This window comes from Schistocerca piceifrons, chromosome 6 (genome assembly GCF_021461385.2).
Source record: "Schistocerca piceifrons isolate TAMUIC-IGC-003096 chromosome 6, iqSchPice1.1, whole genome shotgun sequence".
NCBI lineage: Eukaryota > Metazoa > Arthropoda > Insecta > Orthoptera > Acrididae > Schistocerca > Schistocerca piceifrons.
The window spans coordinates 301,063,165-301,089,772 of NC_060143.1; the positions used below are offsets into that span (position 1 = coordinate 301,063,165).

The 26,608-nt window shown below is 42.5% G+C and overlaps 1 protein-coding gene across 1 annotated transcript in view; it reads right to left on the bottom strand.

Annotated features, from left to right (window-relative positions):
- The window catches only part of LOC124803286 (luciferin sulfotransferase-like), a 75,639-nt gene that overhangs the window by 29,074 nt on the left and 19,957 nt on the right, over window positions 1-26,608 (bottom strand). Inside the window, exons 3-5 of the mRNA XM_047264468.1 lie at window positions 16,843-16,942; window positions 11,808-11,949; window positions 5,229-5,349 (exon numbers count right to left, since the gene is read on the bottom strand). Coding sequence (XP_047120424.1) covers window positions 5,229-5,349; window positions 11,808-11,949; window positions 16,843-16,942 — 363 coding nt within the window. The remainder of the gene's footprint in view (window positions 1-5,228; window positions 5,350-11,807; window positions 11,950-16,842; window positions 16,943-26,608) is intronic.

Consider the following 26,608-nt stretch of genomic DNA (forward strand, 5'->3'; position numbering starts at 1 on the left):
CTTCTTCAGAACAACAATAAACCCACAAGTGCCTAAGAAGACCTTTGTCAATGATTGAAAGAACACCATAGCTATACATTTATAAACGAAAAAGAAAAGGAAAACACAAACAGTACATATGTACAAAGTCAAAACCACTACTTAACTTAATGGTGTACGCTCCACCTCACACCGGCCTATGTTCGATGGGCCATAACCCGCCATAAACTGCAGCTACAAACGGTCGCTCGCTTGCAAGCCTGACCCGCTATGTTTGCACATGCGCAAGACATGCGAAGTTACTTGAATGCGCATGCGCATACGAATACGAGAAAGTTTAACCATGGGTCGGGGCTAAATAGCCCATATATTCCCAACCGTGGATCAACGTATATCAAAAAATGAAATGGATAGAACAAGAAACGAGCTAAATAGGAGATGAAACCTAAAAATAACCGCACACGGTTGCTTATGCTAGTAAATAAACTTATATATGAAGCCACATATGACAACAGGAGGAACTTTTAAAAACTATACGTAAAGCCAGTAGTTAGCCTGGGAGGGGGGTGGGGGGGGTTACTGAGGGGACGTAATCTAAAGACGTCGTGGTAATAAAGATATAGGGATAAAACGTGACGTGATCAACGGGCTAAAATCACCTTCATCGTAAAAGGAAAATGAGGATAAAAAGAAAGAAGATGAACAGCTTGACCAACCGCGCTCGCCAATCAGCGCGCGCATGTGATAATCCCCAGATGTTTTTGAAGAAACGCAGATCTTTAAGCATCTGCAACACGTTAAAGACAATATCCTCAAGGACCTATTCCTACTAAGAAATAGAAAATTTTTTGAAGATTTCGCGCCTTTACTTTGTTCTTTATACTTGCATATCTGATGATCTGGGGATTATCTCATGCGCGCTCTGATTGGCGAGCGCGGTTGGTCAAGCTCTTCATCTTCTTTCTTTCTATCCTCATTTTCCTTTTACGATGAAGGTGATTTTAGCCCGTTGATCACCTCACGTTTTATCCATATATCTTTATTACCACGACGTCTCAGCCCCCCCCCCCTCCCCCAGGCTAACTACTGGCTTTAGGTATAGTTTTTAAGACTTCCTCCTGTTATCATAGGTATCTTCATATATAAGTTTCTTTACTAGCATAAGCAACCGTGTGCGGTTATTTTTATGTTTCATCTCCTATTTAGCTCGTCTCTTGTTCTATCCATTTCATTTTTTGATATACGTTGATCCACGGTTGGGAATATGTGGGCTATTTAGCCCTGACCCATGGTTAAACTTCCTCGTATTCGTATGAGCACGCGCATTCAAGTAACGTCCCTTGTATTGCGCATGTGCATACATAGTGGGTCAGGCTTGTAAGTGAGCGACCGTTTGTAGCTGCAGTTTATGGCGGTTCATGGCCCATCGAACATAGGCCGGTGTGAGGTGGAGCGTACACCATTAAGTAGTGGTTTTGACTTTGTACATATGTACTGTTTGTGTTTTCCTTTTCTTTTTCGTTTATAAATTTATAGCTATGGTGTTCTTTCAATCATTGACAAATCTCTTCTTAGGCACTTGTGGGTTTTATTGTTGTTCTGAAGAAGGTGTAGTTACCTATGCCGAAACCTGAGTTAACGCTTAACACTAGGTGCTTTATTCGCAATCGAGGCGGATTTTTAGTTTTCAAATATACTAAGCTATTTCCCTAACGTGTTCCTGATGCACCTAACATTGGAGCTCCCGATAACTAGCAAACACCTGCCCCCTGTGCCTGCTCGGATCCTGCTCATCTAGACTCACAGATAAAATGGGTTAGGCCGGAGGGCCAGCCCACACGTCGACTCTCCGCCTCGAGCAACACGAACGTGTTAACATTCGCCAATTTCCCTGCAGTGAGGGCAGATTCACAGCGTCGTGTACACAGCAAAGTACCTCGGCAGCAGAGTACGAGGAGAAACATGGGACACCTGAAGTGTCTGATGTGATGCGCCGCATTCTCCGCCACCACTACACCCGAGGCAGGAGCCTGACGATCGCTGACCGTGGCCAAATGCATCTTCAGCTACTTGTGAATTGCTGCCAGCTGTTCCTGAGCACACACAAAACCTAAATATCCTGTCACTGCTAACTTAAGAATCAACCGTAAAAGCACACAGAGAAAGCTAACTATTGAACTTGCTACTCTCCCGATGTTTCGCCAAGGGAGAGTGAACGACTTACTGGACTGTGTAACCAACCGTTCAAAAGAAATCACAACTATGCTACAGGTCGCGTAAACTACTCTTTACAGTTACTAAAACGCAAAATTACATGTCTTAAATATAAAAACACTCGCGGAATTTAAGAATTGAACTATATAAAAGCACAGGCGGTAGCTACAAACTAACTGATTATACAGGGTGTAATAAGGGCAAGTACTTTTACGTGTGGTATATTAAAGCGCACACACACCAGTATGTTGGTTGTTTTTTTGTGTGTCGAAAAGTCTTCCCCCCCCCCCCCCCCGATGTTTTCAGCACAATTGTAACTGCAACAGTAATTGGATTGCAGCTTTCTGTTTAGACCAACAGTTTGCCACTTATGTATCCACACTTCAAAACCTGACGTGCTGCCCAGGGGAAACTAGGCATTAACGGCTTGGTTACAGAGTTTCTCCAAGCACGCCCGACGTTACCTGAATGATACCATTCCAGGATGTTGGATTGGAAGAGGAGGAGCAGAAGATGAACTTCATCGCCAGTGGCCTCCCACGTCTCCAGAACTCACACCTTCTAACTTATCTATGCCTGACACTCTTGATAGTCTGCGACATTTCATTCTTGAAGCTGTGAATTCGATAACGAGAGACCAGCTGCGTCATGTGTGGCAAGAAATAAGCCACCGTCCTGATAATGGTCGTTTAACACATAGTGCTCACATTGAATTAATAAAAATTTGAACTTTTCTCTCTCCAGGGACATTGGAGTTGTGTTTCTATTTTTTGTGGTTTTGAAGCAATAAATTTTTCAAACCTGTTCCTTCTTTTAGAATAACCCTGTGTAAACAACGAAATAGGTCAGTCCCGAATATATGAACTCTGGTGATAGTCGTTACGTTGATAGCTCTAAATACCTTGTGTGACATTTAAATACGATAAGTTTTGAGTCTCACAAAGTTCAGCTGTGTTTGAGAGTTAAAAATAGCCGATATTGATGTTTAACAGAATGTCATATACCTCGGAAAATGTATGCTCTTGTTAGACATTACATCCTGGTCTTTCAGATTAAGACGAAAAAACCGAAATTAATCTGCACCAAAATCGGTTTTTATGGTAGCGGTTAGGTGGGATGCACTGTAATGTTCTCCAGCGAAGCTGTGGTTTACAGCTTAAAGAAAATTTCCCTAGAAATCATTTCTTAAAAAATATTTATAGTGAGGTCGTGAATTGTCTATGTACACTCCTGGAAATTGAAATAAGAACACCGTGAATTCATTGTCCCAGGAAGGGGAAACTTTATTGACACATTCCTGGGGTCAGATACATCACATGATCACACTGACAGAACCACAGGCACATAGACACAGGCAACAGAGCATGCACAATGTCGGCACTAGTACAGTGTATATCCAACTTTCGCAGCAATGCAGGCTGCTATTCTCCCATGGAGACGATCGTAGAGATGCTGGATGTAGTCCTGTGGAACGGCTTGCCATGCCATTTCTACCTGGTGCCTCAGTTGGACCAGCATTCGTGCTGGACGTGCAGACCGCGTGAGACGACGCTTCATCCAGTCCCAAACATGCTCAATGGGGGACAGATCCGGAGATCTTGCTGGCCAGGGTAGTTGACTTACACCTTCTAGAGCACGTTGGGTGGCACGGGATACATGCGGACGTGCATTGTCCTGTTGGAACAGCAAGTTCCCTTGCCGGTCTAGGAATGGTAGAACGATGGGTTCGATGACGGTTTGGATGTACCGTGCACTATTCAGTGTCCCCTCGACGATCACCAGTGGTGTACGGCCAGTGTAGGAGATCGCTCCCCACACCATGATGCCGGGTGTTGGCCCTGTGTGCCTCGGTCGTATGCAGTCCTGATTGTGGCGCTCACTTGCACGGCGCCAAACACGCATACGACCATCATTGGCACCAAGGCAGAAGCGACTCTCATCGCTGAAGACGACACGTATCCATTCGTCCCTCCATTCACGCCTGTCGCGACACCACTGGAGGCGGGCTGCACGATGTTGGGGCGTGAGCGGAAGACGGCCTAACGGTGTGCGGGACCGTAGCCCAGCTTCATGGAGACGGTTGCGAATGGTCCTCGCCGATACCCCAGGAGCAACAGTGTCCCTAATTTGCTGGGAAGTGGCGGTGCGGTCCCCTACAGCACTGCGTAGGATCCTACGGTCTTGGCGTGCATCCGTGCGTCGCTGCGGTCCGGTCCCAGGTCGACGGGCACGTGCACCTTCCGCCGACCACTGGCGACAACATCGATGTACTGTGGAGACCTCACGCCCCACGTGTTGAGCAATTCGGCGGTACGTCCACCCGGCCTCCCGCATGCCCACTATACACCCTCGCTCAAAGTCCGTCAACTGCACATACGGTTGACGTCCACCCTGTCGCGGCATGCTACCAGTGTTAAAGACTGCGATGGAGCTCCGTATGCCACGGCAAACTGGCTGACACTGACGGCGGCGGTGCACAAATGCTGCGCAGCTAGCGCCATTCGACGGCCAACACCGCGGTTCCTGGTGTGTCCGCTGTGCCGTGCGTGTGATCATTGCTTGTACAGCCCTCTTGCAGTGTCCGGAGCAAGTATGGTGGGTCTGACACACCGGTGTCAATGTGTTCTTTTTTCCATTTCCAGGAGTGTATTAAGTAATAAATTTGACATTTTATTCCGTCCACACTGTTTCCGTTGCCATTACACCATTTAGTTTTTTTCCTTCTTCAGTGTACTGTCGAGATTCTTGGCTGACTTGAAAATGCAGTGGCTCAGTTGTATTCTGTAAGGCTGTTGCTTAATGCTTTCAAATCTTTCAGACTTTTTTGTAGTCTCCACAATTGTAATTTGGACCTAAAGTTATTCATTTTTAAGAACTATGAACATGGATAAATAAAAGGAGAAAGAAATTAATGATTCTGAAGTACTTTACACCAAGTCTTATTATGTCTTTCTCTTCGGACTCATCTACAGTGTAACCAAAATTATGTTCACTATAGTTCTTACTAATTTGCAACTGCAGTGGCCTGTACTTACTTTGATCCGTCATGAACCAGTCCAAGAAGTGCTCGAAGCTGAATCTGAAGCCATAGACCAGTTTATAGTAGTGGTAGTAAGAGAGTACCGCGTCTTTTGGATCTCTGGAGACGTAAATCACCTGCAGAGAACAGAAAACAAACATAAGCAACTTTGCAGCAGGTGGCTTTCGATTGTTGTGCAGAAGGTTGCCTCCTCCTATTCTGGTTTTTCATGGCTTTGTAGCCTGCTGAGATTACTGTGTTGTTGTGCTGAAAGGTGTCCATGAACTTGATTGACTGTTCCAGTTTATAAACGTCAATATGTTTCAAAATTGTGTACATATCGATGGACCAACATGTTGAGAAGCGTGATGTGGTATCATGCAACACTAAATTGAAGCAGATTCATCTTCTTCGGTCCGATGAATGCAATGGGTGAATACTTACAGCAAAGTGAAGCATCATATTTGTTAAGAGTTACGAAGAAACGGCGACACATAAATGTTGTGTTAATACAAATGTGCTGAACCGAAGGGAGAGGAAAACTCGTTTACGAATGGTTAAAAACTTTTTACAGGACTGAAACATGGAACAAACATTTTGCTCACGAATGATGACTGTCCTGGCAATCAAAGAATTCCCATGTAGAAATTAACACGATTACTATAAGTAAGGACTGTGTGAAACCCAGATTACTCTGTTCATTCACGAGATTCAGAAGAGAGTTAAAGGTAAAGCCCTGACTGATGGCGTCTTTCTTGACTAACAGAAAACTTTGGGAAGTTCCTCACCACACCCTAGTAAAAGATGACACGTGCGTACAGAATTAGGAAGAGACAAACGATTCCATGGAAGACTTCTCAGGGAAAAGAACTCAGCGCCTCTTCCTTAAGGAGAATAATCGACAGGAGTAAAGACAGTACCGAGTACCTCAGGGTAGTGTTCTGGGGCTGCTACTGTTCACAATTGTGGAGAAGTAAGGAGGAGATAAGTGTTGAACGTTCCGTCGATAACGATGTCAGTAGAGACGAAGCACAAGCTCGCATTAAAAAAAGGGCGGAGAAGGGAATCGGCAATGCCCTTTCAAAGAACCATCCCAACATTTGTTTCAAGTGATTTAGGGAAATCACGAAAAACCTAAATCTGGATGGCCAGACGCCCGTTTGAGCCATCATCTGAATGTTCATAGCTTACAATGGTGAGCAAAAACTGTAGGACCACTTTCTTAACAGGCTGTTATTCCATCTTTGGAACACAGTACAGCACTGTTCTTGGGCTACGTTAATTGTAGGTATAACTCTGTCGTTCAGAAATGAATAAAATGCATTTTCTCAAAATTAAAGGGGTGCCCCTTAGTAATTCTTTAAACAGCGTCATTAACAATTTCTGCTTTTGCTTTCTCTCTAATGGGAACTAGTATCGTCTGCAAAGAGAACCAATTCTATTTGATTGAAAGAGGAATCAGCAAAACTACCACCTGTGGGTCTACAGCCAGTTTTCAGAGCCTCAAACTCAGAAAATGAAGTAGTAAGTGTTAATGGAACATCTCTGAATCATCTTGCTGATTGCATTCTACTGTTTCCATGTAGTGAAGACAATCATTAACAACAAACGGGGAGACTATATGGGGTGTCCCAGGAGGAATGGTAAAAATTCAAGAAATGGGAGGAACGACCATTTCAAGCGAAAACTTCATATGGACGTTTGTCCTGCTCCGAATGGATTCTGAAATAGAATACATCTAATGTAAATTGTTATTTATGTTTGTTTTTAGTCGCTGCTGGAAAACCATTCTGGAGTGTAATTAGCGGTCTTCGAAAGGGAGGTAAGAAGGAAATGACAAGTATTTTGGACAGGTCAGGAAAACTGCTGGTGAATCCTGTGGATGCCTTGGGCAGATGGAGGGAATATTTTGAAGAGTTGCTCAATGTGGCTGAAAATACGATCAGCAATGTTTCAGATTTCGAGGTAGAATGGGATAGGAATGATGACGGAAATAGGATCACATTTGAGGAAATGGAAAAAATGGTCAATAGGTTGCAGTGCAATAAAGCAGCTGGGGTGGATGAAATTAAGTCGGAACTCATCAAATACAGTGGAATGTCAGGTCTTAAATGGCTACACAGGATAATTGAAATGGCCTGGGAGTCGGGACGGGTTCCATCAGATTGGACAAAAGCAGTAATCACACCAATCTTTAAACATGGAAACAGAGAAGATTGTAACAACTACAGAGGTATCTCTTTAATCAGCGTTGTGGGTAAAATCTTCTCAGGTATTGTTGAAAGGGAAGTGCGAGTATCAGTTGATGACAAATTGGATGAAAATCAGTGTGGGTTTAGGCCTCTTAGATGTTGTCAGGACCAGATCTTTAGCTTACGGCAAATAATGGAGAAGTGTTATGAGTGGAGCAGGGAATTGTATCTATGCTTTATAGATCTAGAAAAGGCATATGACCAGGTTCCTAGGAGGAAGTTATTGTCTGTTCTACGAGATTATGGAATAGGAGGCAAACTTTTGCAAGCAATTAAAGGTCTTTACATGGATAGTCAGGCAGCAGTTAGAGTTGACGGTAAATTGAGTTCATGGTTCAGAGTAGTTTCAGGGGTAAGACAAGGCTGCAACCTGTCTCCACTGTTGTTAATATTATTTATGGATCACATGTTGAAAACTATAAACTGGCTGGGTGAGATTAAGATATGTGAACACAAAATAAGCAGTCTCGCATATGCGGATGACTTAGTTGTGATGGCAGATTCGATTGAAAGTTTGCAAAGTAATATTTCAGAGTTAGATCAGAAATGTAAGGACTATGGTATGAAGATTAGCATCTCCAAAACGAAAGTAATGTCAGTGGGAAAGAAATATAAACGGATTGAGTGCCAAATAGGAGGAACGAAGTTAGAACAGGTGGACGGTTTCAAGTACTTAGGATGCATATTCTCACAGGATGGCAACATAGTGAAAGAACTGGAAGCGAAGTGTAGCAAAGCTAATGCAGTGAGCGCTCAGCTACGATCTACTCTGTTCTGCAAGAAGGAAGTCAGTACCAAGACTAAGTTATCTGTGCACCGTTCAATCTTTCGACCAACTTTGTTGTATGGAAGCGAAAGCTGGGTGGATTCAGGTTACCTTATCAACAAGGTTGAGGTTACGGATATGAAAGTAGGTAGGATGATTGCAGGTACTAGTAGATGGGAACAATGGCAGGAGGGTGTCCACAATGAGGAAATCAAAGAAAAACTTGGAATGAACTCTATAGATGTAGCAGTCAGGGCGAACAGGCTTAGATGGTGGGGTCATGTTACACGCATGGGAGAAGCAAGGTTACCCAAGAGACTCATGGGTAGAGGTTAGGAGGAGTCGGGGCAGACCAAGGAGAAGGTACCTGGATTCGGTTAAGAATGATTTTGAAGTAATAGGTTTAACATCAGAAGAGGCACCAATGATAGCACTGAATAGGGGATCATGGAGGAATTTTATAAGGGGGGCTATGCTCCAGACTGAACGCTGAAAGGCATAATCACTCTTAAAAGATGATGATGATGATGATGATTTTAGTCGGTAGATTGTCTGCCTCCGTAGCTGAGTGGTCAGCGCGGCTGACATGTGGGGGACCTGAGTTTGATTCCTGGCACTGCCAGACATTTTTCTTGGTGAGAGAACTGCTATGGGGTGCAACAATGTCTCGAGGCCAACTGTGGAGGTACTCGATAGAGCAGTAGCGATTTCAAGGTCAAGAAACACGACGACGGCCAGGAGCGCCGTGTGCTGACCACATGGCCCTCCGTACTGCTTCCAGTGACGCCATTGAGAGAGGATGCCATGGCGATCGGTCGGACCCCATTGTCCCGTCGAGCGCCAGAATGCGAAACTTTACCGGCCCTGCTTTATTATTCAATATATTGTCGCGTTTACAGATCTACAACAGTTAGTAAACATTGCAACATGCGTTTCACGAAGTATCAATGGAAAGTTACATATCTTTAACAAATTCACGTCTAACCACTATCGTAAATTCTCATTACAGGTGACATACAGTACGCAATAAATTTTCGAATATCCCAGCGTCAACTTCAATGCAATTGTACACTGTCGAAAGAGTAGGCTGTTTGCTTGTTTCGCGTATACCTTCGTTTGTACACCTCCGAACTCATAACAAAAGAAAAAAAGACCTAATGGAATACTGTTTGATTGATCGAAAAACGAATTCGGAAATTAATTTCCACTGTGGAATTGCCTGCGACTATCGATGATTATTATGTGTGTTGTTCATTCCATTCCGTATAAATGTTGCTTCATTGGTGAATAGTATTAATTCAATCAAATGAGGATTTCGTTTAACCAGTGATAAACTTCAAGTCTTGTGGTATTGCCGCCAATGTGAAGATTGTGGACACGCTGTATGAGAAATGGATAAAAGTTTTCCGTGCGTTATATTCGCGATACACGAGTTATGAGACACTGATATGTGCAGAAAGTCGCTGACTGCCGTTAGTAGCACCAGGAGCACCAACACATCAGAAGCCGTAAACACAAAGCATATCTGCAGTTAATCATTGTGCAGTTGTGTGTGATTTCGTTTTAGCAAATTCATGTACAAACACAACTAACCAGTGCTTCTCTCTGTTGCACTTTCAGTCCCTTAAACTCCTTCACTCACAACACCCAATGGTCGGGCTGGACTAAAACGTCGAAGAGGTTGTGTAAGTAAGGCGCACATGTACGCGCCACTATCGCCACGGCAAAAGTACACTCATGTTCAGAAAAACAGAACACCTTGAACGACTAGATATAGGACTTACATATTCACAAGACATGTACATTAGTATGTACTGCAGAAATGATTTACATTTCAGTTCACATTGGTTCAGCATGTGCCCCGTTGCCCAGTAGATAGGTCCGCCATGGTCCCTGATAACTTGTTCAAAGAATGATTGCATCGACACGTATAAGGCGGAAATGATGTCCTGTGGTAAAGCCATCCATGCTGCATTCACCTATTTCCAAAGTTCGTCTGTGCTAACATTCTGTGATACGAAGAATTCACTTTTTCATGCAGCTGGAAAACGGCGTCTGGGATGTTGTACAGAAAGGGTATCAGGTTGTCATTCACGTAGGTCACACTGGTCACAGTGCCCTGGATCTGCACCAACTATGATTTGTGACTGTACCCAATAGCACCGCAGACCGTAAGGCCTCGATTTTGCGCTGTATGTCTTGTGTGAATGCAGTAAATGTGATGCCGCTCCCCATGTCTGTGGCAAACAAAAACGCGGCCATCATTTTAAACAAACAGAATCTGTATTCGTCCGAAAACACTATCTGATGCCATTCCAGTACCCAGTGATGTCGTTCCATACACTATTGCCATCTAGCATGTTTCTCCACATTCGTCAAAGGTAGGTGGAGAAGTGGACGGCGCGCACGTAACCTATACCATAATAAACTGCGACGGACTGTCACCTCGGAATGTGCAGGACGTGCACACTGTTTCACTAGAACCCAGACGGACGCAGATCTGTCCTGCAGTCCCGTTCGGATGAGTTGTCGATCTTCTCGGAGGGTGGTCTGGGTGGTGCGACTTGAGCCATTTCGCCGTGTTCTACGGCCTTCTGTAAATCATTCTTCACTGCCGAAACACTTTGTCCCACACTATCAGCAATTACCCGGATGGATACATCACATTCTCTCATGCGCATAATGCGCCCTCTTCCAAACTCACTGATTTGACTGTACGGTTCACGCATACGTCTGCGATGCCGCCTGCTCGTCTGCTGAAATCGGTTTATAGCGACAAAGAGAGCCGCAGGTACATATTCCTGGTATGCGATGTTGCGCCGCTACGTCGGTGTTGACCCTGAACCCGCGGACCGATATGGTTTAAATGCTAGTCATTTCTGTAGAACACAGTAATATACACGTCCTGTGAATATGAACGTCCTATCTATAGTCGTTCAAGGTGTTCTGTTTTTTCTGACCGTCAGTGTGTATTAAATATGTCTTGTCACATAAGCCATTCGGAACAGGACATGGGTCTATACGAAAATTTTTACTACAAAGGAGTGGGCCTGTCATATCCCTGAATCCTGAGCATTTTCGCTGGGACACTTTGTATACCGAATAAAAGTGGGTCCAATACTGAACTCTGTGGGACTCCCTACATGATTTGTCCCAGCCAATGAAAATCTCTCTCCTTCCAAAAATGTTTGATTAATTAAGCACTACTATTTGCATTCGATTTATTAAGTACGATTTAATCATTTGTTTATAAAGCCATCAACGCCATAAAACTTGCGTTTTTCTAAGAGAGGAATACAATATACACAATCAAATGCATGCCCACGTGCCGAGGAACTACAGTAGCACTCGTATTGTGAGACCAAAAGAGCCATCTCAAGACATCATTTTCGTAACTGAACGTTTATTTGGTGTTTTAAGCCCCATTTTTAAGGAGATATAAATAAAAAGTAAAGAATCAATTACTCACATCTTTGGCGCCACAGGATAGACAGGATAGACAGATCAAACAATTTCAACTGAGCAGCTGGTTGTTTCAAGTATACTGTAAACAGAGTGATGTCTGATAAGGGCTCACCTTTGGTTTCTTGGTCCAGACCTGGGTGGGAAGCAGCTCCTTGGGCAGGTGGCTCTTGATATAGCGCGGTGGAGTCAGATTTGCTGCCTTCTGGACTGATTGCAGCTCACCATCTGCCACATCGCCGCCGATGGTCATATTCCTGCACACACACGTACACAATACTGCTGTGAACGATAGTTTCTTAAATTAACTACCTCGTAGCTGAATGAAAAATACAAAAAGAAAGCGTGTGAGTAATCTTTCTTACATGTAGCGAGGAGAGCAAAGTGAATTCGAAGTACAGAGACTTTCACCATCTCACCGACAAAATCTGAGGAGCGACAGTTTGCGTTTTGAAGAAATGTGAAAACACGTGAGGCAAATGCTGATCCTATGATTTATCTCAAAAGAGATACTGTAGAAGGGTAGATCTAAGTTTGTAGCATCCAGATTTAGAGGATGCTTTTAATAAAATTGCCTGGTACATAATATTTGCAATTCTGTGGGTAGTAGGAATAAAATACACCACGATAAAATACACCGGAAGATCATCTATTACATTTACAAAAAACACACTACAGCTATAAGAGATGAAGCACATGGAAGGAGTTGATCAACAAGTGACAAAGGTGTACTCTATCCTTGAGGTTGTTCAACACATTAAGCAAGCAGTGAACGAAATTTAGAAGAAATTTGGAAGGCAAAATAAAGTTCAGGGGGAGTAAACAAAAACTCAAGATCTTTGCCGCTAACTTTCTAATTCTCTCATGGACGGCGAAGGACTTGGAAGGCCAGTTGAATGGAATGGATAGTACCTTGAAAAGAGATTATAAGATGAACATAAGCAAAGGTATATTAAGTGTAATTAAAAGTAAATCATGTGATGTAAAGCCTATTACACTAACATATGAGACACGGAAAGAAGAAGAGTTTTAAACTTTGGGTAGCAAAATCTTAAATAGATTTTAAAATGTAAAATGCACATTGACAGTAACAGGAGAATCATCTCTGAAAAAGAGAGATTCGGTGGCATCTTATATACAGGGTGATTCAGCTGCCCCTGCCGATGGGTCTTACGCAACCCACAACACCGTCAAAAACCACACATATTCATATTCTCTCGCTCGCTATGTGCAAGTTATAAGTTCTGCAGAAAAAATGGGCAGGACCTTTTCGTAGGAAATTTAAGAGTTACATTCTGTACAGGGATACGTTATCGCTTTTGCCATGGTTTTCGAATTATCCAAGAAAACTCGTTTGAAAGTCACTTCTCTGCGTTTTCTTGAATAGTTCGAAAACTATGGCCTATAGCGAAAACGTATACCAGTATTTTAACTACGTTAAAAATCCTACCTAAAGTTCATGTTTAATTTTTTGTAGAACTAATAGTTTAGGCACAGCGAGCGAGAAAATATGAAAATCTCACATGCTGTTTTTGAAGGTCCTGCAGGTTACATAAAAGCTATCGATAGGGACAGCTGGATCACCCCGTATACCGGGTTATTGTTTTAACTAGATATCTCGAGAACCACACATCATACGAAAAAATGATCTAAGTGAAAAGTTGATATTATTAAAGAGGACATCCGTGCTACAACTGGCCAGATGACCACCTCCTAATCAACCCTCCTGCGTGGATGGGGTCAGCTTTGTATTTTGAAATGAGAACCCCATTTTTATTGCACATTTAGATTCTACACCAAAATATACGTACAGTTTACTCAAAGCATTGTTTTCCATTTGTGGTAGATGGTACTGTAATCGACAAATGTCAGGTGTGCTTCCTTTTGTAATCAAGAACCGACGCTTTAGGTTCTACATGTCATTTACCACGTAAATGCAAACCTTTGTGTTCTAATAGTTGATGTTTATGTTATAAATTTACTTTAGTGTTGTACATTTCATTGTGCAGCACACTATGTTCGGAAACTATATTTAGTCTGATCCAGGAATAAGGACATAAATGTATTAGTATTATGTTATAAGAGGATTGAGTAATAAGATAGAAGAATTTCTTGTCTGTTTGGAGAATTTAGAGAGTTCCAAAAAGATAAGCATCCTGTGCCTTTCTGAGCACCAGATAACCACAGGATTAGGTAAGTGACATGTAAGCACCTTACTGATGTGAACTAATAAGGAAAAAGGAGAATTTTTTACACATATTAAGATAGAACACAAGTTCAAAAAAACTGGGATAGTAGATTTTGTTGTGATCGGCACATAAAAATGTGTGCTTGAGAATTGATGCAGAAAACAATTCACTTTTAGTTGTAACTATTCATAGATCCCCACTGGGAAATTTTGAAAAACTTGTGAGAGTCTGGATCCCTTACCATGCTATCTGTCGGATAATGGCTAGCATTTAAGAGTCTTTGGACACTTAATACAAATTTTCTAAAGTTTTGTGATAGGGAAAATGATCTGGAAACCATATTTGGAACCTACTATTTGATCCCAGTAAATAACTTTCCACCATGGTTGGATAAAGGTGGTAGGAACCTAATTGATAATGTTTTCTTTATGAAGCTCACAGCAAGGAAATAACCATATACCCAGTAACAAATGCTCTCTCTGATTATGGTGTGCAGTTAGTTAGGATAGATGACATAGTACCTTCCAGTACTGATACTCCACAGTGGAAGTCAGTTAGAATAATTAATTACTCAAAACAAATGTTACTAAGAATTGTTTACAAGAGATGACCTGGAATGAAATTCATAATAAATCGAATATTGGAATAAAATTTAATTAATCCATGACCAATTTATATTGTCATTGAAAAACAACTTTCTGCTCAAGCTAATCAGGAAAGACATTAAGCAGCCATGTAAGAAACCATGGGAAATAGGAAGCATTAAATTATCTTGTGAAAGGAAAACGTAAATTCATCTGTTGGCAAGAATGAGCAGAAATCCTACTGTAGTAGCCCATAGTAAAATCTACTCAAAATCATAATTAAACATTATTAAAAAATTAAGGAACATACACATTATTTCAAAAATCAGTAATTCCAACAGCAGACTTAAGTGGAATGTAGTGAAATGAGAGACAGGACATCCAGCCGCAGAATGAGATAAAATCACTATTAAACTGAATGGAAGGGCTATAAACGGTCAGACACAAGTAGCAAGTATATTTAATGATCATTTCTTAAATGTAGCAGAAAGCAAAGGGACAAATAGACCAAAAGTAAAACATAGCAGGATGTCGAAAAAAAACAACGCTCATAAAATTCTGTCATATAAATAAAACATCAAATTCTTCTTCTGAAATTAAGAAAAATACATATTCTCTGAAAAATAAGAGTTCATCTGGATTTGAGAGTGTTTCCACTACTGTACTAAAGATGTGTTCTTGTCTTACCTGAAACATGAAATGCATCACTAACTCAAGGTGTTTCTCCAGATAAACTGAAATATGCTGTTGTTAAACATCTCTTTAAGAAAGACGATGGGAGAGATGTCAATAACTATCAACCTGTTTCATTACTGACACCATTTTCCAAAATTCTGAGAAGATGACATATCTTAGAACACTGTCTCACTTGAGCAACAATAATATCCACAGTTTATCACAGTGTGGTTTTCAGGACTGTTGCTCAACTGAGAATGTCATTCGCATGTTCACTCTTCAAATTTTACAAGCATTAAATGACATCATAACTCTGGGCTGGTACTATCTGCGCTCTATTTAGGGCATTTGACTGAGTGAATCACAATATTCTCCTACAAAAACTGAAGTTTTTTGGAATTGATGATATAATCAACCAATCCATGATATCTCACCAAAAGGATGCAGAAAGCTGTAATTAGTAATTCAGAGAATGTAGCCTGGGGACATTGTTTTGAATGGGGAGAAATCATATATGATGATCCCCAAGGCTCAATATTAGGTCCACTATAAATCCTAAAACAACTTAGTTCAGTCACATTTTCACTTTGAATCATTGCAAAACTCAGGGAGCGACAAATCAGTAAGTTGACATACTTTGCATATTTTCATCCAGTGACGTCGTATGGAATGTGCTCTGGGATAATTCATCTTTACGAAAGAAAATATTCATTGCTCAAAATCGTACTGTAAATATAATATGTGGTGTCACCCACGATCATGTTGTATGCATCTGACTAAAATGTTGGGTACTTTAACTGCTGTTTCACAGTATATTTATTCCTTCATGAAATTTGTTGTTAATAATCCATCACAGTTTAAAAGGAACAATGATGCGTATAATTACAACACTAGAAGAAAAAACGACATTCATCACACCACATTATGGGTATCTTTAGCACAAAAATGGGTGCACAGTGCTGCACTCAAAATTTTTATCACTTACCCAGTGATATAAAATGTCTGAGAGATAAAAAAGTAAAATTTGAGAATAAACTGAAAAAGTTTCTCCTTTTTCCACGCACTCTATGCCATAGAAGAATTTCTATTACTGTAATATATAAAACATGGTGCTTAGGAATTAATCACGTCTGCCTGTCTTCTTTCATGTCAATTATCAGTATGTAGGTGAATATACCAAATAATTTGTGATGCGAATTTAAAATGACTCATTCCACATCATTACGATTTGTCGTGCGAGATATCTATGTAACTTGAAACTAACTAACTAGGTATCAAAGTATTTTAAAGTTACAGGATGGTACCAGATCATAATTTTAATCTTGTATGAACGCATGTAAAGCATGCGCTACAGAATATATACAGTGCTCTACAGCGAGTGTTTGTTATTTCCATGGTAGTTTAACCTGTAATTTAGCCTCATTCCAATCAAACCATCTGTTCTTGTATTTGCTCATGCGTCCAGGTTGCTGAGTTACGTAACAGGCACCAAGCAGTAACTGGTAGGATTCTTGTGTACTGGCTTCACAAGTTCACCCCTCATGGTTTTGTCTTAATAAGAAGCTAACACTGTAGTGTAAGATGTCCAAATACAGCAGTTCATATATTGCATATGGCATCCGTTGCAGAAAGAATTAATGGGTATATTATGTGTCCGCTGTGGAGACGTGATTTATAAGTGGATGTCTTACAACGTACTTACTGAATTTGAGGAAATCTGTCATCCAGGTTGATCTTCTTCGCCGTCTCGAAATCGCAGTCGTGCCCAAGAAGCCACACCATTTCTTGTGTCCATGTCGTTCCTGTAACAACATTTACCAATCGGTTCAGTTGCAGCAGCAGATACTTAGAAATTTGTACGAATGTCGCTCCATGTTTACCAGCAAACAGGGAAATTTTAATGTGCAGATGGTACCAAAAATTCGTGTGGCTAGCGGAGAAAGCTACAGGAGCTGTTCCTTACCTAGAACAGGAACAAACAGAAAAATGTTTGCGCATAAAAGTAACTGCGGCCTGCAGTCGTTAGGAAGCTACTGATTATTAATTTATCTCCGGTAAGTCGCCAGTCAGTAGTGGGGTATGCGCCGACAGTCGTCCTGCTGTATTCGAGACACATATAGAATCGAATTCCTTCTAGCTAACGTGAAAATGTGGCTTAATTTTGGTTTATAGCTTGTTAATCTCTAAAAATGAGGAAGGAAGTGGATGAAACATTTGCGGTTGGAGTATTCGCGTAGTACGATAGTCTTATGTCGGGTGTGCCGGTGAGCCCAGATATGGTTCTCCTTATGCCACTTTAGATGAGAAGAACGTACTCAACTGCTTTGCTCCATGGCCAGAATAGACGACTAGACTCGAAATTTCCGAGGTTTTGCACCCTGAAGCCACAAAATTCTTCTTGAATTTTGTAAAATTATGAACTGAAACTTCCTGCAGTATTTCAAAGGTCTTTCTACAAGGTGTGTAACACAACTGGGGCAATGCAACTTTAATACACAGCCTCCACGCCTGCCCTAATAATTCCTGAAGGATATTCCTGTAAACAAAAATATTCATAAGATTCGACGCCGAGAGTGAGAGGATAGGCGCTAATGTTCTTAACTGATTGTAAATTAAGATGGAGTTTTAATGGCCCACATTCGTGAATGAAGAAAGCACTACTTATTCATTCATTCATTCGTGGTATTTTGCATATTCCATCAGGAAGAAGAACCTTCAGGGCTATGGAATGAGTCAAGGTATATACACTATGTAATCAAAACTATTCGGACACCTGGCTGAAAATGATTTAAAAGTTCATGGACCCCCTCCATCTGTAATGCCGGAATTCAGTATGGTGTTAGCCCACCCTTAGCCTTGATGACAACATCCACTGTCGATGGCACACGTTCAATCAGGTGCTGGAAGGTTTCTTGGGGAATGGCAGCTCATTCTTCACGGAGTGGTGCACTGAGGACAGGTATTGGTGTCGATTGGTGAGGTCTGGCACGAAGTCGGTGTTCCAAAACATCCGAAAGGTGTTCTGTAGGATTCAGGTCAGGACTGTGTGCAGGCCAGTCCGTTACACGGATGTTATTGTCGTACAACCACTCCGCCACAGGCCGTACATTATGAACATGTGCTCGATCGTGTTGGAAGATCCAGTCGTCAACCCCGTATTGCTCTTCAACAGTTGGAAGCAAGAAGGTGCTTAAAACATCAATGTAGCCCTGTGCTGTGATAGAGCCACGCAGAACAACAAGGGGTGCAAGCCCCCTCCACGAAAAACAAGACCTCACTACAACACCTACTCCTCCGAATTTTACTGTTGGCAGTACACACGCTGGCAGACGACGTTCACCGGGCATTCGCCATACCCACATCCTGACATCGGATCGCCACACTGTGTACCGTGATTCGTCACTTCACACAACGTTTTTCTACTGTTCAATTGTCCGTTGTTTACTCTCCTTACACCAAGCGAGGCGTCGTTTGGCTTATGAGCAGCCGCTCGACCATGAAATCCAAGTTTTCTCACCTCTCATCTAAATGTCATAGTACTTGCAGTGGATCCTGATGCACTTTTTAATTCCTGTGTGATGGTCTGGATACATGTCTGCCTATTACACATTACGACCCTCTTCATCTGTCGCGGTCTCTGTCAGTCAACAGACGAGGTCGGCCTGTACGCTTTTGTTCTGTACGTGTCCCTTCACTTTTCCACTTCACTATCACATCGGAAACAGTGGACCTACGGATGTTTAGGAGTGTGGAAATCTCGCGTACAGACGTATGACAAAAGTGACACCCAGTCACCTACCCACGTTCCAAGACCGTGAGTTCCGCGAAGAGCCCCATTCTGCTCGCTCACGAGGTTTAATGATTACTGAGGTCGCTGATATGGAGTATCTGGCGGTAGATGGCAGCAATACGCACCTAATATGGAAAACATATGTTTTTGGGGGTGTCCGGATACTTTTGATCATATAGTGAATAAGATTAAATGGTTCAGTAGAAGAAGCAAGAGAACGTATTAAACATGTCATTCCATAAAACTTTAATCAATCGAAGAAGCCGAAATAAAAAGAACTACAAAATTCTAAAAAACAAAACCTCTTGTGATGTTGATGGAATATCAAACACAATTTTGAAAAGTTATGCCAACATAATATGTAATGGCCTTAGTGATTCAACAGTGCATCACTGGTACAGGGAATTGTCCAGACAGGTTAAAATATGCGAGTGTTAAAAATCTTCATAAGAAAGGTGATGAGACACACATAAACAGTTACCTTCCGACTTCCTTACTGATATTTTTCCAAAATCTTCGAAATAGTTATGTACTCCAGCGTAGTCTCGAACTTAAGTGGAAACAATTTATTTAGCACGCCACAGTTCGGATTCCAGAATGGTTGCTCGATTGAGAATGCTATTCACAGATGCAAACCTGAAACAGTACAGGCCTTACATACGTAAACATCGCCAGCTGGTATTTTTTTATCTTCCCAAGGTGTTTTTTACGCATTTCGTAAAACTCAAGTTTTATGGAACTGATGGCTTTGTGCACCGCTGGTCTGAATGATACTTAGCAAACTGAATTAAAAAGATTTTGATGAATAATACAATGTCGGTAGGATATAAAATCTTACTGAATGAAGTAGTGGTTAATGAGACATTTTCAATTTTCTTTTCTGTTGTTATAGGTTACCAGTTTCTTGATTTTTGTTAGATGGAACCTTGTTGAATATCTCTGCACTTGTGTACAAAACTCCACTGTAAACCCTTGACAAGGAGATGAATAGTACACAAAAATAACTTTTGTTTGTTACACTGATATAGTGCAAGTCACAGTGCAGCTTATGAGCCAAGTGAGTGGACCTAGAATATAGCCAATTGCACTTCCTCATCTATGTATTCACTACACTGACTGTTTTCTGGATACTTTCCCAGGCATGTTAAGATACACAGTGAAGAGCAGGGAAACCCGGCTGTTGCTCTAATGGAAATCTCCTCCGTGACGTGTAGCTGCTCCTTCTGTTTACAATGGTAGTCAGGGTGGGTTACTGTGTTCTTGAGGTTCCGCGGAGGGGTTTGCAGCCTGTCGCGATGGGGGAGGCTCATGAGTACACTCTATCTTTAAGCTGATAGCCAAGGCGATGGAAGCCTGTTGCCATCCTCACGATCCACGTTGGAGGTGGGTAGCTTCATCATGAAAGTCGCATCTCGCCTCTTCCATCTGATGGTAAGTGGCTACCTGGTAAGCACACCAGCTTCAAACTATATGTAGTCTGCTGCATTCATTTTAGTATTTTGACACTGCTGATTCAGTAGGTTGTGTGAACTGTAAGTAACTCTCGTCCTCTTTTGGCCGTGAATTGATAGGTTGCCACATATCTGCGATATGGATTAATCTGTACTCACAGCAAAACCATGTAAGTTCTCAATGGGTATAGTGTATTCATGCTGCCTTTGATCGACCACAGCATGTCTCTACATTGTTTAGTGCTATGATAATTTAATCTTCACTTCCGGCATCCAACCATACAGCAAATTTAATTTACACTCCTTCTCAAGAACTGTAGACAGAAGTTAGTATACAAGAGCTAAAGTTTCATAGCCTCAATAGTACTACACCAGTAAGTCGCCCTCTCCCTGCCTCCTCACGATTCTAAACAGAATCGAACGCCCACACGTAAAACAGCTTCAAATTATGTTCAAAAGTTGTTGGAAGTCGCTAAGTGTGAGGTAGAAAAAGTTCCGACAAAACCTTGAAACTATGTCTAAAATTTGTTGTAAGTCACTAGACACCCTCATTCCCAAACACTAGATGAATATAGTGCTGGTATTTTGCGCGCCATGCTGCCTCAAGAACATACACAATTTCTAGCTTTAATACTTAACTTATTGTATTAAACTTTTTACTTAAGATTGCACTTTTTATTGTCTGTGGAAGCAATCATATAGGCAACCTTTAACTGGGAGCAGGTGATCGATTTAGTCTAATTAATATACACTGAGGTGATAAAAGTCATGGGATAGCGATATGCACACATATACAGGGTGGTCCATTGATCGTGACCGGGCCAAATATCTCACGAAATAAGCGGCAAACGAAAAAACTACAAAGAACGAAACTTGTCTACCTTCAAGGGGGAGACCAGATGGCGCTATGGTTGGCCCGCTAGATGGCGCTGCCATAGGTCAAACGGATATCAACTGCGTTTTTTTTAAATAGGAACCCCCATTTTTATTACATATTCGTGTAGTACGTAAAGAAATATGATTGTTTTAGTTGGTCCCTTTTTTTCGCTTTGTAATAGATGGCACTGTAATAGTCACAAACATATGGATCACAATTTTAGACGAACAGTTGGTAACAGGTAGGTTTTTAAATTAAAATACAGAACCTAGGGACGTTTGAACATTTTATTTCGGTTGTTCTATTGTGATACATATACCTTTGTCAACTTATCATTGCTGAGAACGCATGCTGTTACAGTGTGATTACCTGTAAATACCACATTAATGCAATAAAAGCTCAAAATGATGTCCGTCAACCTCAATGCATTGGGCAATACGTTTAACGACATTCCTCTCAACAGCGAGTAGTTCGCCTTCCGTAATGTTCGCACATGCATTGACAATGTGCTGACGCGTGTTGTCAGGCATTGTCGGTGGATCACGATAGCAAATATCCTTCAACTTTCCCCACAGAAAGAAATCCGGGGACGTCAGATCCGGTGAACGTGCGGGCCACGGTATGGTGCTTCGACGACCAATCCACTTGTCATGAAAATTGCTATTCAATACCGCTTCAACCGCACGCGAGCTATGTGCCGGACATCCATCATGTTGGAAGTACATCGCCATTCCGTCATGCAATGAAACATCTTGTAGTAACATCGGTAGAATATTATGTAGGAAATCAGCATACATTGCACCATTTAGATTGCCATCGATAAAATGGGAGGCAAATATCGTTCCGCCCATAATGCTGCACCCGTCAAGGTCGCTGATGTTCCATTTGTCGCAGCCATCGTGGATTTTCCGTTGTCCAATAGTGCATATTACGCCGGTTTACGTTACCGCTGTTGGTGAAAGACGCTTCGTCGCTAAATAGAATGCGTGCAAAAAATCTGTCATCGTCCCGTAATTTTTCATGTGCCCAGTGGCAGAACTGTACACGACGTTCAAAGTCGTAGCCATGCAATTCCTGGTGCATAGAAATATGGTACGGGTGCAATCGATGTAGCATTCTCAACACCGACGCTTTTGAGATTCCCGATTCTCACGCAGTTTGTCTGTTACTGATGTGCGGATTAGCCGCGACAGCAGCTGAAACACCTACTTGGCCATCATCATTTGTTCTAGGTCCTGGTTGACGTTTCACATGTGGCTGAACACTTCCGGTTTCCTTAAATAACCTAACTATCCGGCGAACGGTCCGGACATTTGGATGATGTCGTCCAGGACACCGAGCAGCATACATAGCACATGCCCGTTGGACATTTTGATCACAATAGCCATACATCAACACGATATCGACCTTTTCCGCAGTTGGTAAAAGGTCCATTTTAACGCGGGTAATGTATCACGAAGCAAATATCGTCCGTACTGGCGGCATGTTACGTGTTACCACGTACTTATACGTTTGTGACTATTACAGTGCCATCTATCACAAAGCGAAAAAAGTGGTCCAACTAAAACAATCATATTTCTTGACGTACTACACGAATATGTAATAAAAATTGGGGTTCCTATTTTAAAAAATGCAGCTGATATCCGTTTGACCTATGGCAGCGCCATCTAGCGTGCCAACCATAGCGCCACCTGGTTTCCCCCTTCAAGCTAGACAAGTTTCGCTCTTTGTAGTTTTTTCGTTTGATGCTTATTTCGTGAGATATTTGGCCCGGTCACTATCAATGGACCACTCTGTAGATGGCGGTAGTATCGCGTACTCGAGGTATAAACGTGCAGTGCATTGGCTGGTGGAGCTGTCATTTGTACTCATGTCATTCGTGTGAGACGCTTTCTGACGTGATTATGGCTGCAGGACGGAAATTAACAGACTTTCAACGCGGAATTATAGCTGGAACTAGATTCATGCGGCTTTCCATTTTGGAAATCGTTATGGAATTTAATACTCCGAGATGCACAATCTCAAGAGTGGGCCGACATTATATCTCACCATGGATAACGCAGTGGCCGACGGCCTTCACTTAACGACAGAGAGCAGTGGCGTTTGCGTAGAGTCGTCAGTGCTAACAGACAAGTAGCACTGCTTAAAACAAACGCAGAAGTCAATGAGAGATGTACGATGAATTTATCCGTCTGGACAGTGAAAGGCATAGGTCCCGAGTTCGAGTCTCCGTTGGCACACAGTTTTTACCTGCCAGGAAGTTTCATATCAGCGAACACTCCGCTGCAGAGTGAAAACCTCAGTCTGGAAACATACCCCAGGCTGTGGCTAAGCCATGTCTTCACAATATCCTTTCTTCCAGGAGTGCTAGTTCTGCAAGGTTCGCAGGAGAGCTTCTGTGAAGTTTGGAAGGTAGGAGACGTGGTACTAGTAGAGCTAAAGCTGTGAGGACGGGGCGTGAGTCGTGTTTGGGTAGCTCCGATGGTAGAGCACTTGCCCGCGAAAGGCAAAGGTCCCGAGTTCGAGTCTCGGTGCGGCACACAGTTTTAATCTGCCAGGAAGTTTCATATCAGCGCACACTCCGCTGCAGAGTGAAAATCTCATTCCGGATTGTTTGTAACATTTATTTAAGGATACAACCATGCCCCACTGACGAGTACGTACTCCTGTTGAACACCTTCAGCCATTTGAATGGGGCTTCATTGCGGACCTATGGGAATCTGGACGGACATATCAACGAATTGCTAAACATATTGGACACACCGTAACTGTGATGTATCTTTGCTTTCTACAGTTGTTTGTGGAAATCCACACACATGGAAACCAGTTGTTAGACTTCCGCGTAGTAGGCGCACGCCAAGATAAAGACATTGTGTGAGCAGTAGTGGCCGACTGAACATCATCCATCGACGAAACCCGGGCGCCTGTTGCGCCATCATGAACTATTGGGAGCCGTCTGCTTCCAGCACGATTAATATCACGTGTACCTCTGGACACCGTGACTCTGTCAAGTGTGGCTACTCTAGAGTCGTGAAAGAGTTTACTAGAGAGTGGAAAGGCACTCTGTCGGCTTCAGTGATGAGAGTAAGTTCTGTCTGCATGCGAGTACGGACGTAACCATGTATGAGGTACACATGGTGAGCTGCCTATTCCAGCGTGCATTTGCCATGATAGACAGGCCCCACCACCGCAGGCATCATGGTGTGGGAGGACATCAGTTTCGACTCGCAGTCACGTTTGGTGTTTCTGCAAGGTGGATCAACCAGTATCCTCTACATTGCCGTTACGTCCGTGCTACTGCCGGTTCTATGGCAGGATGGCGATGTGCTTTTTCATCAGGACAATGCACGTCCACATATGGCTGCAGCGACGCAACGTTCTCTTCGTGATGAACAACAGCTGCCGTGCCCAGCAAGATCACCAGATCTGTCGCCAATTGAATACGTATGGGAAATGATGAAGCAGGAATTCACTCGTTCTCTAAGGCATAGAGGATTCATTGACGAATTGAATAAAACGTGCAAGATGCTTGGGACAGTCTATCTCAGGATGCCATTCGGCACCTTTATGATCGTTTGCGTGTCAGAATATGCCTACATTGCCGCTAATGAGGCAGTGTGGGTGGGGTACATTGTTTATTGATGCTCACGTTTGGGCACCCTTTACTGTAACATGTATGTCTCATGGGTGTGGCCGAGCGCTTCTAGGCGCTTCAGTCTGGAAACGCGCGACCGCTACAGTCGCAGGTTCGAATCTGCCTCGGGCATGGGTGTGTGTGCTGTCCTTAGGTTAGTTAGGTTTAATTAGTTCTAAGTTCTAGGCGACTGATGACCTCAGAAGTTAAGTCCCATAGTGCTCAGAACCATTTTTGTATGTCTGATCTTGTCTGAAATTGTTATCATATATCCGAAAATGACGAACTACCTGTCCCATCTCTTATCAATAATATGACCTTGTCGTTGAGGGTGCTGAAATTTTTTGCCAGCAGTGTATATTACTAACCAACTAACCCAGTTTATGGTTCATGGTTTATAGTCCATGATCCACATATCCAGTTGCTGTTGTCTATGAGACTGCTTCCAGGTGTAACAAAATTTTGATTTTCTATATTTCATATAATTATTAAAATTGCTGCCATAATTCTGTCATTAACAGGTATATCCTATGTTTAAGGTGGGGCTGGGGGTGGGGGTGAAGGTGGTAGTGGAGTCATAAAGCGCGTGTTTGAAAACGAATAGGTCATGGAACAGAATTTCACTCGGAACACGGATTTTTCGGTCTTGGTTTTAACCTAGCCTTCACCTGCCGACGATGTGAAAAGTCGCCAGAAACGACACCTGGTTTGGATTTCACGTTAAACTACAGGTTTCTGGTTAGATAACTGGGATAGGTTCAGTTGGTAGTAAGGCAGGTGGTAGTCGTCAATTTATTGGTAGAATACTCAGGAAATGCCATCAATCTACAAACGAGATTGCTTACAGATCACTCATGCGATCGGTTCCAGAATATTGCTCAAGTGTGTGGGACCTATTCCAAATAGGACTAACACAGGATACTGAACGTATACACTGAAGGGCAGTACGAATGGTGACACATTTCTTTGACCTGAGGGCGAGTGTCACAGAGGTGATCGAAAGCTAAACTGGAAGACTCTTGAAGATAGACGTAAAGAATCGCAAGAAAGACTACTAAGAAAGCTCCAAAAATCGACTTTAGATGATGACTCTTCGAATGTACGTTATATGATCAAAAGTATCCGGACACCCGAAAAATATACGTTTTTCGTATTAGATGCATAGTGCTGCCACCTACTGCCAGGTACTCCATATCAGCGACCTCAGTAGTCATCATACATCGTGAGAGAGCAGAATGGGGCGCTCCGCGGAATTCACGGACTTCGAACGTGGTCAGGTGATTAGGTGTGACTTGTTTCTTACGGCCTTACGCGAGATTTCCACACTCCTAAACATCCCTAGATCCACGTGAAAGGACACGTACAGTACAAAAGTGTACTGACCGACCTCGTCTGTTAACTGACAGAGACACCCGACGGTTGAAAAATGGCTCTGAGCACTATGGGACTTAACATCGAAGCTCATCAGTCCCGTAGAACTTAGAACTACTTAAACCTAACTAACCTAAGGACATCACAAACATCCATGCCCGAGGCAGGATTCGAACCTGTGACCGTAGCGGTCGTGTAATAGGCAAATCATCACACAGGAATTCCAAACTGCACTAGCATCCTCTGCAAGTACTATGACAGTTAGGTGGAAGGTGAGAAAACTTGGATTTCATAGTCAAGCGGCTGCTCATGAGCCAAACGACGCCTCGTTTGGTGTAAGGAGAG